Raw genomic sequence first — 13,746 nt, 5'->3', positions numbered from 1 at the left:
ACTGAATTGATCAACAAAATCAGATTCCACACATAGCAATGTTGAAAGGTCATAGTGACAATTAAAGATATTGTCGTATCAGTCATACCTTAGTGGTGGAGATAACACAATATAATGGCTTTGAGGAATGATGTAAGAAAGATGTAATGCCAACTTAATGAGGTCAGATGAGTCTTCCCCTTAGCAGGAGATGACATGACCTAAAGATAGTGATTTGGTGGTGTATGTAGATTTTAGGTACTACTAAAGATGTGCAAACTAGTTTTCCCTTAGAGAATTGAATGAGAGAACATAAGTTGAAGGTTGTGATGAGGCGATTTGAACTTACATAAAATCTTTGAGAATATATATATATATATATAAGTTAAATAATTCTTTCTCTTATATAACCCTATTTTTTCTTTTGATATAAATTTATAACTTTAATAATAATCCAAAATTATTTAATCATATTAATCACATCATAGGGAATCATAAAAACATAAACAAATATCATCATCACATATCATGTACGTAGATGACACAAGAGTAATAAAATAACAAATAGAATGAATGTTCAATACTAATTTATAGTGGTTCAACATGTTAGCTTTGTATACACTACAAGTCATCTCCTTAGGGATTTCACAACCTCTCTCATTTTTCTCCAAGAAAGGCATGCAAGTCTCTCTCCTTCACAGTATTAGAGAAACCCTTATACCTAATTTACTCCTTAAAAAGCATGTATATCCTAGCCTACTAGCTAGATTCCACAATACACAAAAAAACTCTAGAAGATTAAGTGATCTTTACAAGCAAAGCATAAAAGTCTCTTAGATCAAAGCTTTAAACTCTCGACTTTAAGAATTTATATGGATATGATTTAGGGAAACAACTAATTGTACAAACCCTCACAAGACCTATCTTAAAAAAAGTGAAAAATCTCAAAAGAATAGAGAAGTTACAAAAGAAGCCTTTATCCCCGAAGCAACCAATGTTTACAGCAGCCTCTCTCACTAAAATTAATCTCATTTTTGGATTTTAAAAAAAGAATACACACAAACACACACACACACACACGATAACTTGATTAAAACCCTCAAAAGGCGGTTTAATAAAAATTACATCTATATCATACATTTGAATTAATACAATTGGTCAATTTCTGGAAAATATTGTTTATATTTGATCAAAGTGTATTGGTATCATATAGTACAAGAAGTATATTTAGCTCATTCAAGAAAAAAAAAACTTTATTTATTTTATCATACTGTATGATTGAAATTGTACAATATGATATTTTCTTGGATTTAATTTTTAATACAATTATGGATTTGTAATTCTTAATTAGGTAATTTCTTAGATAATCATACAAGATGATCTACCTCGTATAATATAACTAATTTAATTGTTAGTTTACTTATTCATGTAAAGGAGCATATGATAGTTATGTAATTTTAAATATAACTTTTCATACAATAAGATTATCATTGCATAGTATATATGACTAGGATTGGAATTATAATTTTTAATTTTATGGTAATCAATGCAACTTAATCTTCTAGAATTACAAAAAATGTCATACACATGGTATAAGATGATCCAAATCATACAATACAATTTTTCATATATAAAGTTATCTTAATTAATCATTTTGTAAGTAATTTTCTAAAGTAGAGCGCTCTCGTGTGTGTATGTGTGTGTTTAGTTATTTAATATAAATCATATACTTTGCACACCAAAATACTCAAAAAATATAAAAGTACATATCCTTGATTTCTCGATGGCATTGTTTCTCCTTGATAGCTTTAGATCCTTTATAAATATATCCAACTTTAGCTCAAGCTGAGTGCACCTTCATCAACCTTTGGTTTCCATCCAAACTATGTCTAGTCTCATATGCTTTCATCAACTATAAACTTGAGATATTAGAATAAATAGAAAGCATGTATGAACAAACTCATCATCCAAAAATTAATACACATAATAATATATGTAATCATCAGAACCCTAATAAGCTTATAGGCTCATGGTGTTTAACAGCATCCTTCTTTTTTTATTATGCCAAATATTTTTTTAGTTGGGTCTTATATCAAATAAAAACTAATTTGTGAAAAATTTTATTGCTTTCGTAAAAATAGTTCTCCCTCTTAGTTTATGCCTCTACTAACATCAAGCCAATTAAAAGTGTAGAGATAATTAAGTCATTAATCTACATCTTGCTTACATTATAGTTGTGCCGACCAAAGATTTTCTTGTTGGTTATGCTCATTGACTTTGAGCTCTAGCTCACTAAGGGTTGGTGATGACTACAAGGTGAATTCCTATAGGATTTATTTGTTGTGGATTAATTATAGTAAAGACCAATAGTTATGTCAAGGGGAACCATATTGATATGGGATATCTGTAATACTCATATAAGTTATGACTAATTATTGCTACTTTCATTCTACATACTAGAGATTACATTACAATCCTATCAATATTTATTCTTAAGTATAAAAAATTATGTACAACATTTAGAGTGAAATGATAATACAAGTGAGATGAGAAATTGTAGGGTAGTACCAATGAAAAAAATGTATATTTGATAAGATAAGTATTCTTATAACTCAAACTTTAAATCCATAATAGATACTTTTTTATATCTTGCATACACCATTTCATATCCTTTTTATCAAAACCATTCATCCCATTGAGGGCAAGATAATGATTATACAACACGTAAGAACTTACTATTTTTTGAGTGAGAGGGAATGAGAGGCTCTAACCAAATAAAAGACTTACACAAGAATACTATAAGCTTATGTGAAGGTGTGAGTGAAGGAGAAAACTCATGACTATTTATAGATTTTTAGGGCTATATCAAATCATATCATATGATCATAATTGTACAAGCTGATCAATTATACTTCAGATCATCCCAACATCTTTCTAAAGGCTATCTTGTTTAATTCCATCATATAGTATGATAAGTATCATAAAGTATGATATATTACTCTATGATCCTCCCAACAGATATCTTAAACAGCTTGTTAATTTTCAAACAGTACAACATGATATAGATTTTATAGTATAAGTATTTTTAGATCCTTCCAATTAGTTATTCTACTAGACAAATGATCAAGTCAAATCATATAGTGATATGTATCGTATAGTATGATGTGTGAACACATAGTATGAAGTTAATTTTATCAATTTCTTTTAATAATATAAAAATAAATAAATAAACCAATGATAGACAAATATTCATAATACAAGTACAACCAACACACATAAATATCTCACCATATGGTCTAAGCTCCTAAGTTTATCACTCCCAATCTAGTTTTTAAGTGCTACATATTTCATAACAAAATACTTTTGTAAGAATATATTTGCTAATTAATTTAATGTCAACATCACCTTTTGATATATGATTATTGATAAAGTGATGATAAGCATCAATGTGTTTTGTTCGTGAATGTTGGATTGGGTTCCTTGGGATACAAATGGCACTAATATTTCCATCACATTGAGTTCAAGTAAAATAAAGACCTCGTCGGGCCCAAGTGTTCAATTATAAAACCTCTAAATAATGCCTAGGCTATGCAAGCTATTATTGTTGAATTTAATTTAAAAATTTTACAAAAAAAATCTTTGCATTTACCTGTTGAATTCAACACTTAATTGTAAAACTAGGAGAATTTCTTAGAAAGTTTCATTTTCTTATATGGATGAGTACATATTAAGCTACAACAACTGTGGTGAGTGCATTCTCATATTATTTACAAGTGAGTCCAATGCGTATAAAGAAATTCTAAAAATAATACATATAAATCAAGAAGAAACAAGTAACATCAGAACTTCCGTTTTATTTCATCTTGAATAATTACATGTACATTCATCTTTTGAGGGAAAAACATAACCATAAACGATGGACGAGTGTGACTAAATCACTAGTTGCACTTGTGACATCACTCTACTCTCCTACATAGAATGCAGCCACATTTTGAAACCATAGGGTGACTGCACCCTCCAAAGTGGATTCTTCATATAGCACTTGATCCTAATAATATATATGTCGCCAAGGTTTTATTCTACTATTTGTCTGTTATGAAGAAGATTTATTCGTCCTTAACCATGATGACCTCAACAACATTCACTTCATTCTTTCCTTGGCATCAAACGTCAAGTTCTTCAAGGCCCTCTCCTTATCCAACTCACTCTAAAGATACTTCCTATATATGAGTGACTTCATCCTCTAGCTCAGTCACCTTGTCCAATGATGGGTTCTACTCAGAACATTCTTCCTCTAGGTACATTAGGACCTACGAATAAGCCTTCTCCAAACTATGAATATTCATCAAGGCTTAGAGATGGTAGCAAGATAGGAAGAAAAAACCCTGCAATTAGCTTGTCCCATCAGGTTCATCACTAAGAACCTAATATCGCCGATACGAAGAGTGGCAGTGGTCCTAGATGTCCTGGTTGAAGATGTCACAGGCCTGATTGAAGCATCCCTGCTAGACATGATGAACCTCCAATGTCTCTTCCTCAAAGTCATATGAGTCCTCTTGAGGCTTATGGATGATAGACGCAGCCTCGTCACTGCTACTCACCTCTTATGGTGACTAGTCAGCTAGCACCATCCACTTTATAGAAACGACTATGGCAAGTGCTAAAGGGTTAGACCTCACCTCGACCTATGACCACTTGGTTACCTCCTCGTCAATCACCACACCGTAATCATGGAGCTAAGTGATGCCTTATTTGGCTTCATGGTGGTGTTCACTACTCCTTGATCATCGCCCCTTTTAAGTTTGTACCTTCTTGGGAGGTGACCCCTTCTCCATCATGGTAGACTTGATGAGCTCCTCAACAAGTTCCACCTTCATCTTCTTGGACACCTTCTCAAAGGACTCGGTAATGTGTTTACAAACCATGACATTCCTTGGGAACGCATAGCCCTTAACTCCCTATGCATACATATACACAAGCACATTAGAATGAGTCAATAACTCGGCACCCTAGCCAATGACTATGATAATCACTGGCTAGGGTGACAAGCTATATACAAAAATGAACTTTGCTTTCCAATATCTAAACTTGTTTGCTAGAAAAATCACCTTCATCTTGATGGGTGAGAATTGAACTAGTTGTCGTTACTTTATTTCATGTTGAAGACATTCTTGAATATGTTCAATGACCATGGTGATTTCAACTCATGCAAGAACGAGGCAAATAATACCATGGATGCTATGAATTTTGGTAGCACCTATACAGGTACAACTCCATAGAAAGGAACTATAGCCCCAAGTCAAACTAGACAATTGGGATGCATAGTTAGTGTCATAGAATGTATTCAGGTAGTCATCCTCACTTGGCACAAGAACATTAAAGTCAATGTGCATGAAGCAGAAGCTACTAGTCTCACCCAGAAGCAGCTTGTCAAAGTCTTCCAACCTTGCTCTCCTTCAATCAATCAAAGGCGACATGTGTCTACTGTAGTGTGTATTTAATTTTTTTTTTCCTATATAGCTTTTCTTATAGACCTAATAATTCTATAAATAAGAGTAATAAGGAACAATTTGAAGGATTTTTTTGGATATTTTTTCACTAATAGTAGATGCTCTATCAATTTGAGATATCCACCATTGTGTGCACTCTGTAATATTTTTTTCTCTATATTCTTCACTCTCCATTCTCACAAGTTCTAGCTCATCAGGTAAACTTGCCAGTAAAATCAGGTGTCACTCACAGATAAATTTGGATCCAACAATCATTACACCTTTTTAAATATCTTTTTTAATGTTTTTGAATCTCTCTCTCTCTCTCTCTACTATCAATTTGTCGTCTTCCAGATTGCCTTCATAACCAAAAAGAGAAAAATGGCAATCTACTATCTATAGCTGAATCAGCCCAATAAGAATCATGGGCAACTGCAGTTGTTAATTACGTGCTCGCAAGGTCATATACTTTATTATTATTTTTTTTAATAATAATAACAACAACAAAACAAAAGAAATCTGTGCTTCAATTAAAAATCATCGGCATGCCAAAAGTTCCATACGGGCACCGGCACTCGAGTCATCATCAATCAAAACGATTGGGGCTTCCTCCACGGCAATGCCTCTTTGTTTCCCTTTCCATGTCACACAAAATATGGTGTTTAGTGAATTGCTGACTTGGTTTTCAATTACCACTTCTGCTCTCCATTTATTTAAACTTTAAAGCTAGAAACTTTCCCCTTCTCCTAACTACCACTTGACAAAGGAATATGCACAGAAACAAGAAAGCATGACAAGCTGTTCAAGCAATAAACAATACCTTTATAAATGATATACGTTTTGGTCATTTAAGCAGTTGGAACATAGTGGAAAGTCGCCATGTGGGAAGCACATGAAGAAGATTCTATGTCAAAACATGGCCCAACCTGGAAAATTTTGGGTTCTACTCAACTCATTTGTCAGGCGGGTCGGGTTTAGGTTTCATTTTTTTGGTGTTTTAAAATCGGTTCGAATTCGTGTTGATCCGAAAACCCAAATCAACCCAAAAATGACCAGGGTCACCTACCTGCAGTCCCGACTCCCATGCTAGTGCGGTCTGCAGCGACCCTCCCGCGTTAGCGTGGGACCCTCGCCAGCACCAGAACCCTTGCCAGCACTGTGCCTGTGCCGCATCCACACCCACACGGTCGCACCCTTGCTCACTCTGGAGCTCGCACCTACACGCACTTGCCGCCTCGCCCACTTTCTCCCCCTTCTTTGCATGCGCTCTTGCCCCTCGCGCTCCCTTCGCCCGCACAATGCCCCACCCGCTAGCTGCGAGTGGCTCTCGCTCCCTTCCCCCACAGGCCCGGCAAGCGCTCACCCCATTCGCATCTCCAGGTTATCAAAGGGTTGGGTCAACCCGACAGTTTGGAGCCGGATATGAATTTTTGACCTATTTGCAAAACCGGGTCGAGTTCGGGTCAGCTGAATTGGACTCGAGTCAATTCCAAATTCAATCCGAACCCAACCCGAATACCTATTTTAACACCCCTACATGTGATTGCATTTAGGAACTAATAATCAAGAAGTTTATGGTGGACTTAAATTAACGTGATTAAGCTGAACATATGAAAGAAACTAGTTTCACTTTACACAAGTTCTCTAGTCATTGGTTTAGTGATGATGACGACATTATGCGACCAAAAAGCCAAGGGCATTTGTGAGCATCTATAAGCATCAGCTTCTCTTACTGAGAATAATAGAATAACTGTGGTGCGGCTAAAAGCACTATACAAGAAGGAAAAGTAAAAGAGAGCATCTCGGTGGGCGAGATGAACCACATTATTTCATCACTCTTTATCCCCATTAGCACCTTCAAAAGTGGATCTTTATTTCAAGCTTTTTAAGAGAATTATGAATTTAACTTTTATTCCAATCTTGTTTAATAAGAATTATGAATTTAATCGCTAAAACAGAAAGGCATGCGGCAACCATAATAGTTCATCGTACATGAGGTTACCTACTTTGCAGCTGCGAAGAAAACAAAAAATTATGCAAGAAATGAACACTGCAATAATAGTAGATTGGGAAGTATTCTAGGTTTTAGTGTGCTGATGCATTGCGATTAGGAATGTCAATTCAGGTCAACGAGTCGGATTCGGGCCGAATCCGACTTGACCGGGTCACAAACAGGTTGACACTAACCCGACCTGATTTTGTAAACATGTCAGGTTTGTCAACCCGAACCCGACTTGTGCGGGTTATCAGGTTGACCCGACCCGACCCGCGAAGGAGATTTGGAGGTCGGGATTCGAGAGGTTCGAGCGAGGCGGAGAGTTGCGAGTGTTGTGCGCCCGTGCGAGCTTTGAGATGATGCGGCTCCGTGGTTTGGCACGCCGAAGGGCTTGACTTATACGACTCCACTGTTCAACGCGACGACAGGCAAGACCAGTGCGGCTTCGGCACTCCGCAATGTGCCTTTGCAGTCTGCTGTTTGACATGAGTGGTGCATCTGGCCTGATGCTTGCATGACGTGAGTGGTGCGCCTAGCTTTGCTGTTCGACGAGAGGGAGGGCGAGACCGGTGCAAACTGTGGATTGACAGTCACAGATGCAATTATGCGAGGCAAGTTGGCAGTCGGGTCAATCCCAGGTTTATGAGTTGACCTAGACCTAATCAATTTTTAAAACGGGTTGAAAATTGAAACCCGAATCCGACCTGTTTGTTAAACAGTTTGACACTAACCCAAATTTTCCAGGTCGGGTTCTGATCTAAGTTGTCGAGTCATGTCAATAATTGACACCCCTAATGACGATTTTTAAACTATATTAGATGATCATGCATGAAAACAAATTTGGAGAAACTCTTATAATCCATTAAGAGTCTCAACCATGAGTTCAAGGAGCAAAATGCTCCACTTGAAGCTCAACAAGTTGTGGTAATTGACAACTATAGACGTAGAGAGGACAAAAAGAGTTTTTCATTCTGACTATGAAGAAGATTCTATGTCAAAACATGGCCCAACCTGGAAAATTTCGGGTTCTACTCAACTCATTTGTCAGACGGGTCGGGTTTAGGTTTCATTTTTTTGGTGTTTTAAAATCGGTTCGAATTCGGGTTGATCCGAAAACCCAAATCAACTCAAAAATGACTAGGGTCACTTGCCTGCAGTCCCGACTCCCGTGCTAGTGCAGTCTGCAGCGAGCCCTCCAGGGTCAGCACCCGGACCCTCGCCAACATCACGCTCGTGCAGCGTCCAAATCTGCACGGCCGCACCCTCGTCTTCTCTGGCGCTTGCACCCTACACGCGCTCGCCTCCTAGCATGCTTTCGCCCCCTTCATCGCAGGTGCTCTTTCCCCTCCCGCTCCCTTCGCCTGCACAATGCCCCACCCGATCGCCGCGAGTGGCTCGTGCCCCCTTCCCCTGGCAGGCATGGCAACGCTTGCCCCATTCGCATCTCCGGGTTATCAAGTTGGGTCAAGTCAAACCGGCGGGTTGGATTCAGATCTGAATTTCTGACCCATTTGTGAAATCGGGTCAAGTTCCGGACCTTCTAGTCAGTTGAATTGGACTCAGGTCAATTCCGAGTTCGAGCTAAATCACTATTTTAGCACCCCCTGAATGTGATTGCGTTTAGGAACTAGGAATCAAGAAGTTTATGGTGGACTTAAATTAACCTGATTAAGGTTTCGTTTGGGACGGCTTTTTTATTGCTTTTGAAAACGGAGTCTTAGTATAAAAATTAAAAAATTTGTATTACAACTCCGTTTTAAAAAGCAATAAAAAAGCCGTCCCAAACGAAGCCTAAGCTGAACATATGAAAGAAACTAGTTTCACTTTACACAAGTCATTGGTTTAGTGATGATGACGACATTATGCGAGCAAAAAGCCAAGGGCATTTGTGAGCATCTATAAGCATCAGCTTCTCTTACTGAGAATAATAGAATAACTGTGGTGCGGCTAAAAGCACTATACAAGAAGGAAAAGTAAAAGAGAGCATCTCGGTGGGCGAGATGAACCACATTATTTCATCACTCTTTATCCCCATTAGCACCTTCAAAAGTGGATCTTTATTTCAAGCTTTTTAAGAGAATTATGAATTTAATTTTTATTCCAATCTTGTTTAATAAGAATTATGAATTTAATCGCTAAAACAGAAAGGCATGCAGCAACCATAATAGTTCAGCGCACATAAGGTTACCCACTTTGCAGCTGCGAAGAAAACAAAAAATTATGCAAGAAATGAACACTGCAATAATAGTAGATTGGAAATATTCTAGTTTTTAGTATGTTTATGCATTGCGATTAGGGGTGTCAATTTAGGTCAACGGATTGAATTCGGGTTGAATCTGACTTGACCCGGTCGCAAATGGGTTGACACTAACCCAACCCGGTTTTGCAAATGGGTCAGATTTGTCAACCCGGATCCGACCCGTGCGGGTTATCAGGTTGACCCGACCCGACCCGCGAAGGAAATTTGGAGATCGAAATTCGAGCGGTTCGAGCGAGCGGAGAGCTGCGGCTGTTGTGCGCTCGTGCGAGCTTTGAGCTGGTGGGGCTCAACGGTTTAACGCGAGGGAGGGCTTGACCGATACGGCTTCGCTGCTCGACGCAAGGGCAGACAAGATCGGTGCGGCTCTGACACTCTGCAATGGGTCTCTGCAGTCTGTGGTTTGACACGAGTGGTGCGCCTTGCCTGATGCTAGCTCCACAGTTCGATGAGGGGGAGGGTGAGACCGGTGCAGACTGCAGAGTGACAGTCGTGGATGCAATTACACGAGGCAATCCCGGGTTAACGAGTTGACCTGGTCCCAACTAATTTTTAAAACGGGTTGAAAATTGAAACCCGAATCCGACCCATTTGTTAAACGGTTTGACACTGATCCGGATTTTCCGGGTCGAATTCTGGTTAAGTTGTCGGGTCGTGTCAATAATTGACACCCCTAATGACGATTTTTAAACTATATTAGATGATCATGCATGAAAATAAATTTGGAGAAACTCTTATAATCCATTAAGAGTCTCAACCATGAGTTCAAGGAGCAAAATGCTCCAATTGAAGCTCAACAAGTTGTGGTAATTGACAACTATAGACGTAGAGAGGACAAAAAGAGTTTTTCATTCTGACTCCATATACATGCTTACATTTGTCATTTTGTATTTATTCATATTCTTTTTTCTTTTTTTAAATATTCAAAATTTGAGCCATTAAATTCTGGTAAACACTTTAAGAAGTTTACGCCAACCCAACTGCAATCAACAATCCCAATTAAAGATACATAAATGAGTCAACAGCAATAATTCAGGGAGCTACTATGCAGCTTAAGTCTTCATCACGTCACTCTGAAAGCAGTTCAGTTCCTAAATTTAGTTTCATCTTGCAAACAGCCAAAGAAATATCAAAAAGCATCAATGGATACAAATGATTGAAGAATCTCATCAATGAATTTCTGCTATTCAACATTCATAACAATTCTACAAAAAAGATCCAAAGATCTATTAAAATTTTGTGTGATTAGCATACAGGTAACAGAAACATGACGGTCTACGCAAATTCAAACCGATTGAATAGCAGATTTACAAACTTGAGCTGCAACTTTACATTTTGTTTGATGTGTTGAGAAGTAGCTCACTCTTCAGATAAATCAATACCATAACGATGTGCTAACTTTGCAGCAATACCATCCAGCAATAACAGTTCTATCATCTCATGTTTTTTGTAGTTAGCCATTACCATATCTTCCTGCTGCTTTGCAAGCTTCTCTTCTTCTTCCAACTGGAGCTGCAACCAAATGAAATGAGTCAAAACAAAATTTGTACTACGCAATCGTAGTTACATGTAAGGTGTTTTCTATCAACAACAAGAATTCGTTGAAAAATAACACAATAATAATATCTACTACATTTTATGCCAAGAACTGGGGGAATTATTAGGTCCGGTCACTAGACCTAAAAATAGGTCTGGATATCCAGTTAAAATTTGCCACGTGGACTGCAGTTTGACTGCGCTTTTGGTGAGCTTGACTTAAAATTTTGCGGATACGTGTACATTCCACATGTCAATATTTTATTGATGTCCGGATGTATCTCTACGTCCGGTGTCCGGACCTAATAATTTTCCCAACTGACCTGAGCGAGCGCCAGGCTTTCTTTGCCATGCCTACTGCACAACCTCTTAAGCCTCTCTGCAACCTCAAAGTCAGGACTGGACTTGTCGACCCAGCGGAAGTTTATCTTCCTACCAGGCAGAGGAGGGCGATCAGAAAACATCTCAGCTTTTGCAGGATGTGCGCTTACAGGACGAGGCATCCCTGAAATCATGAAAGGGAAGTCCTTCATTGTCTTGATTACTTTACGTGCCTTTACAGGATCCTCCATTTCCACCAAAGCACATTGTGGCATGTCATAAGGGATTGTCAAGTTTGGAACGAACTCTATATTGACAACATTCCCAAATTGTTCAAGAGCCATTTTTAGCACTGCAGCTGTAACCTCAGGGGAAAGATTGGAAAGGAGCACGGACCTCTTAACTTTCTCCTCAAATTCAGCAAATTCCTTCCTAGCCTGTTCAATACTACTCGACATTCTCTTGTTCACACCTACAACTGCAAAGCTTTGAATAATTCATCAGTTCAGGCATAAAGAATAAGTCAACATTATGGATGCTCAATATCATATTAAACCTATCTGCAAGCCAACAATACGTATAATTCATTTAATTAACCAGATGAATGTCAACAAATACAGACCAATAAGAACCACAGCAACTATAAGTGGTGAAAGACAGCTGAGCTATAGATTCACCTTCATCTAACACATTGTCCGATGTTCAAATCAAACTATTTCATTAAAAATTTAAGAAAATTTAGTACTAATTTGAAAAGAAATAACATGTATTAATATAAATGGTATATTTTTTAAGGGGAAACACTCAAGTCCAACTCATTAGATAACATGACATATCATTTCTAAGCCAGAGAGACAACATCCAAGTTCAAAACAATCCATATCCAAATTATACAGTCCATTACAGGCACATGCACGCAATCAATTATTTATACAACTACAAGAAATGAAGATCACCATCCTTATGCTCATTATCCCATATAGGGTTATATCCTACTCCAGTCATTTCTACTGATAACAGCTACATGAAGTTTTAATTTTAGTATTTTTCACTTTCAACAAATTTTCAACAGTTTGATAATGGAATTTGCATTTGCATGGGTTCAATAGTTCATTTTTTATGGTTGGTGTTGGATACGTAACTAAATATGTTTGATTTAGGTGGCATGTGTGTAATTTTCTCTTAATTCTAATTTAATCCCTTTGTAAAGTTGTTGGACCTGATGATATTCTAATAGAGGTGTGGAAATTCTTAGGAGATGAAGGAATTTTTTGGCTTACTAAACTTTTTAATACTATTTTGAAGACTAAAAAGATGCCAAATGAGTGGAGAATGAGTGTGTTAATTCCTATTTTTAAAAATAAAGGTAATGCACAAGATTGTGAGAATTATAGAGGAATTAAGTTAATGTGTCGTACTTTAAAACTATGAGAGCGAGTTATGGAGCATAGGTTGCGACATTATACTAATGTTTCTCAAAATCTATTTGGATTCATGTCGGGTAGGTCGACTATGGAAGCCATACATTTATTAAGAGGTTTGATAGAGAAATATAGAGAAAATAAGGAGGATCTACATATGATATTTATTGATTTAGAAAAAACATATTATGATAAAGTTCCAAGAGAAGTGCTATGGAGAGTTCTTGAAAATAAAGGAGTTAATAACGCTTATACTCAAATCATTAAAGATATATATGCAGGAGCTATTACTTCTGTTCAAACACAAGGTGGTTTGATAAAGTATTTCCCTATTTCGGTTGGGTTACATCAAGGATCAGCCTTAAGCCCATATCTTTTTGCTTTAGTCATGGATGTTCTCACTAGACATTTGCAAGAGGATGTACCTTGGTGTATGCTTTTTATTGATGATATTCTTCTTGTTGATAAGACTAGAGAGGGAGTTGAAGGTAAACTTGAATTATAGAGGTCAACCTTAGATTCTAAAGGTTTTCGCTTGAGTAGATCTAAAACGGAATATATGGAGTGTAATTTTAGTAGTAATAGACCTAGTGAGGGGATTGTGACTTTGGGCGATCAAGTCATTAATAAGAGTACACATTTTAGATATCTTGGATCTATTGTTCAGAGTGATGGTGAAATAGATGGGGATATTATCAGCAGAATTCAAGTTGGATGGTTGAAGTGGAGAAATGCATCGGGCTTGTT

At 37.3% G+C, this 13,746-nt stretch overlaps 1 protein-coding gene across 5 annotated transcripts in view; it reads right to left on the bottom strand.

Moving 5' to 3' along the window:
• Window positions 1–10,848: 10,848 nt before the first annotated feature.
• Window positions 10,849–13,746, bottom strand: part of LOC110100112 — a 26,646-nt gene continuing 23,748 nt past the window's right edge. For all 5 annotated transcript variants that reach the window (XM_028696716.1, XM_020827519.2, XM_020827517.2 and 2 more), the window contains 2 exons: window positions 11,581–12,056; window positions 10,849–11,233 (listed from right to left, as the gene is read on the bottom strand). In XM_028696716.1, the coding sequence (XP_028552549.1) occupies window positions 11,081–11,233; window positions 11,581–12,056 (629 nt within the window). In that variant the 3' untranslated portion in view covers window positions 10,849–11,080. The remainder of the gene's footprint in view (window positions 11,234–11,580; window positions 12,057–13,746) is intronic.

This window comes from Dendrobium catenatum, unplaced genomic scaffold, assembly GCF_001605985.2.
Source record: "Dendrobium catenatum unplaced genomic scaffold, ASM160598v2 fragScaff_scaffold_822, whole genome shotgun sequence".
Lineage (NCBI taxonomy): Eukaryota > Viridiplantae > Streptophyta > Magnoliopsida > Asparagales > Orchidaceae > Dendrobium > Dendrobium catenatum.
The sequence above is the reverse complement of the archived record's forward strand: the minus strand, read 5'-3'. Positions and strand labels throughout refer to the sequence as shown.